The 6105-nt window shown below is 38.5% G+C and overlaps 1 protein-coding gene across 2 annotated transcripts in view; it reads left to right on the forward strand.

Moving 5' to 3' along the window:
• Nucleotides 1-2851: 2851 nt before the first annotated feature.
• Nucleotides 2852-6105, forward strand: part of coro1cb (coronin, actin binding protein, 1Cb) — an 11277-nt gene continuing 8023 nt past the window's right edge. The window contains exons 1-2 of one of the 2 annotated variants that reach the window (XM_016478216.1): nucleotides 2852-3875; nucleotides 4524-5612. In XM_016478216.1, coding sequence (XP_016333702.1) covers nucleotides 2864-3875; nucleotides 4524-5612 — 2101 coding nt within the window. In that variant the 5' untranslated portion in view covers nucleotides 2852-2863. The other variant, XM_016478217.1, reaches the window with a different exon arrangement.

Raw genomic sequence — 6105 nt, forward strand, 5'->3', positions numbered from 1 at the left:
CCATTTGCAATCAGTTGTCTAATGGTTCTTTTGGTAAAAAATGCTCTTTGTTTCGCAGAGGTTTTGTCTCCACCTGTTTGCGGTCTTTATAGAGCAAAGTTTATTTTGAAAAAAAAAATGCATATTTTGAGGCTTACTCAAGTCTGTTTGACTTTTCATTTTGATACTACATTTCATATTTGAATAGAGGAGACCAAAGTCTTTTATTTATTATGTCATGTTTTGGCATGTTTGAACACACTAAGCTAACAATAAAACCAACTCGAGAAACTGGAAGATTGCCTTCAGCCCTAACTAAACAGCTCTTAAAAGTGACTTGGAACATACATCATCTATACACTGTACTTCATTTTGACCATTTTAAGTTGTGCTGCACTTTGTTTTATAATGTAATGTACCGTTAATTATAAAAATAAATTGTTTATTGTCTGCATCAGAAATGGACCAGTATTGAATTTTTTTTAGCTATGAGGAGCTCGGAGATTGAGAGAGAACTGTTGATGATTATTAAAATAAATGCACCACACATAATAATTCACTTCTTAGTATGAATACATTTTCTACAAAATGAGAGTAAAGTAAGTAACATGTAAATGAAGAAAAACGGTTGCTTTTCCTGACCTTTGAGTGCCGCACAGAAGGAACTCTTATTGAATTAGGCAAATGTGATTCTGATATCACAAGACCAGACACAGGAGCAGCCCAACGACTCAGGCTGAAGTCAGTTAAACAGACTAAAATAAGTGTTTTTAGTCCAATCCAAAGACGATTCTGCATCACTGGTGAGGATTTTTCTTCTTCTGTAGGAATACATGAACACAGTGAGATTGTCAGCTATATTTGTATTTCATATGCTACATCTGTATTTGCCAGTAATGTGATTTCTGTTGTATTGTAGCCTATATCTCTCCGGGTAGAAAGCATCTGCTAAAGACATACATATAAATGTAAATGTATTGGTGAATTAGTTGTCTGGAAGAGATTTACTTTAAAAGTTACCTTGAAAAAATATTTACACCTTTTTATTTTTACAGAGAGAAAAAAAATAATGTGTGAAATGCTATTTAAACTCATCACTAAACTTTAAAACATGTTGGACTGCATTCAGTTCAGATTATTTTGCATACAGTATGCAATTCCAAGTGTCTTATAGCTCAAATACAACCAGTGGGACAACCAGTTTAACATTGTTTTTCATCTGATTTCAAAAGTCACGAGAAACAAATGAACTATTACAGTACGGAAATTGTGTGCTTTGTTAATTCGAGCATTCAACTTTGTGCGCAACCTGCAAATTCATTCACAAACTCTTTTGGGTAGGGCAATGGGGGAGCTGAACATAGAGAATCTGGTTTTATGGATGGCCCTTCTCCGCTGCAAGCTGAGGCCATCGACCTCAAAATAACCTATTAGATTTACTGCACAGGGCCTGTGCAATGACATAAGCATAATATAAGCTCGCCATTCATCCAGCAGCCCAACCAGTTGGGTTTAACTCTACAGCTGACATTCTCAGACAGAGTAAAGGGTCAACACAACGCACTGGACCCTTAAAATATCCCATCATGCTGAGAGGCACAAATGAGATCACATTTACTGATAATGTAGAGCCATTTTCATTCATGTTTACACAGACAGACCCACATTCACAAGCTGTGTCATGTACCTCAAAATACGCTAATGACTAATCTACATAATATAGGCCTTCTTGAAGGCATGAATTCATCCTCATTCTCGTTATTTGACTTTTTATGTTTAAGTAAAACATTGTGCTTTTTTAGTTTAGACAGCAGCACGAGGGCAGAGGACAAAGGACATGCTTACACCTTATCATATGCTTATATTTGGGAGGCTATTTTAGACTATTCTTCCCATGAGACACACTGTGACACTACAGTCAGCTGAGCATGGTTTGCTACTTACTTTCAAACCACTGTGCAATGGACGTTTCAGAAGGTCACTGATAAAGCCATGACCCTTATAGCCAGAGGTCACAGAGTTCATATGACACTGCGATGGAAACGGATCGGTAGGTGTGTCTATTTTATGGCAACAGGTCACTTTCTGAAAAAATGTTTTGCGTTTAGTATATATCAAAGTCAGAAGAATTAAATTATAAACAATAAATACATGAGAAGTGATTACTAAATAAAAGATCATTAATAAATAATAAATTGTTACTAAAAATAAATCAGTAGATCTAAATGCCTGTGCTGCTGGTTCGTAAGCTGGTCTATATATTTTTATGGAAATTTTAGTGTATACATGTATGTATGTATGTATATATATATATATATATAACAGTCATTTTGTAGTAACATTTCACAATATTACTGTTTTTGATGTATTTTTGATCAAATAAATGCAGCATTAGCATCTTACTGACCCCAAACTTTTGAACTTTTTGAACTTTTGTCGTATAGATATAGGCCTATTGGTATTTTTCTATTGATTTATTTTAAAATACACATTTTTAATTTTAATTAAATTTTAATGTACTAAAATAAATTAACTAAATTTCCAGCTTGGATGGAAACATAGCCACAGAGGCCAGGAGGTCTAGAGTGTTTTTGTCAAGAGCCGTAGGATATGTTTGGAGTCTGTGGGTTTTCCCCTTTCATGTCTAATGTGACCTTCGCACCTGGTAACTGAGCTACTCTGCCAGTTGTCCGGTTCCCATTTTGGTTCTGTGACTCAGTAGCCACATTGAGAGTCATTTAATTTTAGGCATTGCAACATTCCAGTAAGAAGTGATGTGAGAGGAACAAGAGAGAGCTTGAAATGGGCGGTGGCTCATTATAGATAAAGATATACAGTCTGTTCATAAACTCATGGGTGGGGATATGTGTTCTTCACAGGGGTGATGGGACAGAAACAGGACAAGGAGCTAGAAAAAGAAGACGTCCTGACCGGTGCCGTTAGTGACTATGAGATCTTAAACCAAAGCGAAGAGGAAGCACATTCCAACAGCCCAGAAGAAATAGACCAGAATTTTGTTCACTTGTACACCTCCATACTAGAGCCCTGTCCCGATCAGGAACCAACAAGACCTAATGACAACACCACTGAGCCCTCTTTCAACCAGGGAGGAAAAAAGATCAGACAGAGTTATGACACGGATGTTTCGCAGAATGGCAGGACACCAAATCCTCTGCTGAGCCTGGCAGGAGGTCCATGTGCCTCAGAATTCAAAACAGTCACAAGCGACGCAACCGCCACAGACATATTTACTGCTGTAGACCAGCAACGACCTGACAAAACAGTCGGAATGACTAACAAAACTCACCTCAAGGATACTCCAAACATGGACTCAGCAGATGATGGCGTGAGCATTGAGAAGAATGAGACACGGACGCTCTCTGACAGACACAACGGGATGACAAAGATGAGTGGTGATGTCGAAATAAAGAGGACATTTTCTTTGGAAGCAGAGAATGCTGATTTACTTGAAAGACAGCCATTCCAGGACAAAGATAAACATGAAATGCAAACCCTAAGTAGTGACAAAATTAGGAGAGGTTGTGAGAAAGTTTGCAAAGAAAGTGCTGGAACTGTTCGACACAAAGAAAGTCCTGATGAGGACAGATTTGAGTATTTGGACAGAGCCGATTCTTTATGTCCAGAGACTGTGACAACACGTCCATCATTCACTGGGCTCCACTCGAATTCAAGTCGTCCATGGCTTCAGAGTGCCAATAAGCAGGATAGTTTACAGGGAGACAAAAATATCAGTAGAGGTTTGTCAAGAAGAAGTGTTTTACAAGAACCCAATGATGCCTCACAGACACCCAAAGCAACAAACTTCAGAAATGACCAAAGAACTTTCCGTACACCATTGCTGGGAAAAGAAGAGACCGAAATGGGTGAAACTGAAGGTAAGGACAAAATCTTGCATACTCCCTTTGATAAACCTTGTCTATTAAGATCTACAGTGACAACATTTGACTCTTTCGATTGTGACACCGTTACTGAATCCACAAATCCAGACACAGCTCTAGTCCCGTTGAGGATTGAGGAGGACTTTGAACAAAAGGTATTAAGCACATTTCATCCAGTTTTAAGCCAAAGCAATACTTTGTTTCACAGTGAGAAGCAAAATGATGACAAAGGGGCGTTCACTGTCATGGAAAAACACTCAACAGTCATGTCATCTGAGAGTTTAACTGAATCCAGTGCTAAAAGCGTCCCTGTTAGCAATGCTCCTCACCCAGCCAAAAAGGGAGTGTGGGGAGCAGAAGCACCATGTGTGAAAAGAGACACTGAATCTGTTTATCAAAAAGCTGTTCGGTCGAGATCCACAGAAAGCAGGAAAGACTGTGATGGTCATCTTAATGGAAGGCATAATACTTCTTTACTTGAATTAGCAGGGGGAAATGGTAAAATTCAGGGCAAAAGAGTCTGTAATCCAAAGATCTACAAGCTGGATGACATGAACACAGAAACAGAGGCCAAAGAGAATTCTTCCAGTGGTAAATGTTTAGATCAAATGATCATAAATCATTTCCATTCTTTTTCTCACTCAGATTTTGATGCAGGTGACGCCGAAAGAGTCGCACAGACAGCTTCTTTGCAACAGGAAAAAGAGCCTCTTTATTTCACAGCTGAGATCACACCACCACTTCAGATTCATGCATTTCCTGATCAGGAGGCGAGGAAGTCATCTGACGTTTCTCATTTGTACGTTCCTCACGCTGAAAAACAGAGCATGATCCCTGACATCCTACCCACAGATGCCAAAATCAAAGGACCACCACCACCTGTTCCAAAGAAACCAAAGAATCCCTTTAAAAAAGCCGTTGGCCGCAAGGAATCTGCTTGTCATTCCACAGAGGAGCCAAGCAAATATTCGGACCTACTGCTCAGAAATATTCAAATGGACAGAAGGCAGGCAGCACTGCAGTCCGCTGAGGATTTTAATATGCATGCATCATGTCTTGATATGTCACCTTATTATATCGAGTCCCCATTCTACATGTGCATGTCCTTAGAGCCTGAGGCTGCTGATATTCCAAGATATGATTTAGTCCCGTATGATGAAACTGTTGCACCTGACTGCGATAACTTGATAGAAACTGTCGATGATAAAGAACTAAAAGAAATGGATATGTCTCAGCTGAGACCGTTGTTAAAAAAAAAAGCAAAAATTAAGGGCCCACCACCACCTGTGCCGAAGAAGCCTCAAAATCCATTTGCTAAAGCAGACACTGAGAAGAACCAAGCAAGCAAAGACTCTGATCTGGAAAATGTGGAACAGCCTTTGAAATATGGTAGACGTGACTCTGAATGCTACGTGATGGACATGGAGGATGAAGAAGCCGCTAAACCCACCGCAGTCCCAACTAGATATCCTTACGCCGCCTGTCGAATTCCAAGCAGTGATTCTTCTGCTTCAGAGGAAAACAAGCTGTCCAGATACAGGCCCGTCTCTGAACTCATCAGAGACAGCAACAAAATCCAGGAGAAAGTGATACATCACAGCAGGACAAACATAATGAAAGCCAGGCCAGATGTGACTGTGGGAAGCCAGAGTCTAAAAGTATCGCAGATGAAGACAGCCTTTGATGCACAAACATCTTCCCATAAAATGGAAAGAAGATCCTCGCCAAAGAAAGGTAAAACAGGTTTTCAAGCTGATTGCATTCCTAGTTTTCATACTGTATACAACTGATAGGGTTATAAAGAATCTTGAAGAATGAGACACAGTGGGTTCCAGTATATAAAAATAAAAAATATATTTATATACATTAAGATTTTACTTAATATCAGAACACTAATGGAGTTAATAATAGTGTTATGACATTACTTAAACGTTTACTGCAATAATTTACCTAATTTAGTTTGATTATCTTTTGCAAATATGGGTAAGAAATCATAAGATTAATCATACTTATTTTATGAAATTGGCAGCCATATTATTTAAAAGAAAAAAAAGAAAAACAACACTGTTTTATGAAATAAAAATTGTAATCCTTTCTTTCTAACTGTCAAGAAAATTGGTATATCTTTTTGTGGACTTTCACTTTGACACTGTTGCTTTTAGCTCGCTCACTTTTATTCACTGATGCTGCTTTGAAATAGTATAGCTAAGCTTATTTATAGTGAAAA

Source organism: Sinocyclocheilus anshuiensis, unplaced genomic scaffold (genome assembly GCF_001515605.1).
Source record: "Sinocyclocheilus anshuiensis isolate Anshui unplaced genomic scaffold, SAMN03320099.WGS_v1.1 scaffold2872, whole genome shotgun sequence".
NCBI lineage: Eukaryota > Metazoa > Chordata > Actinopteri > Cypriniformes > Cyprinidae > Sinocyclocheilus > Sinocyclocheilus anshuiensis.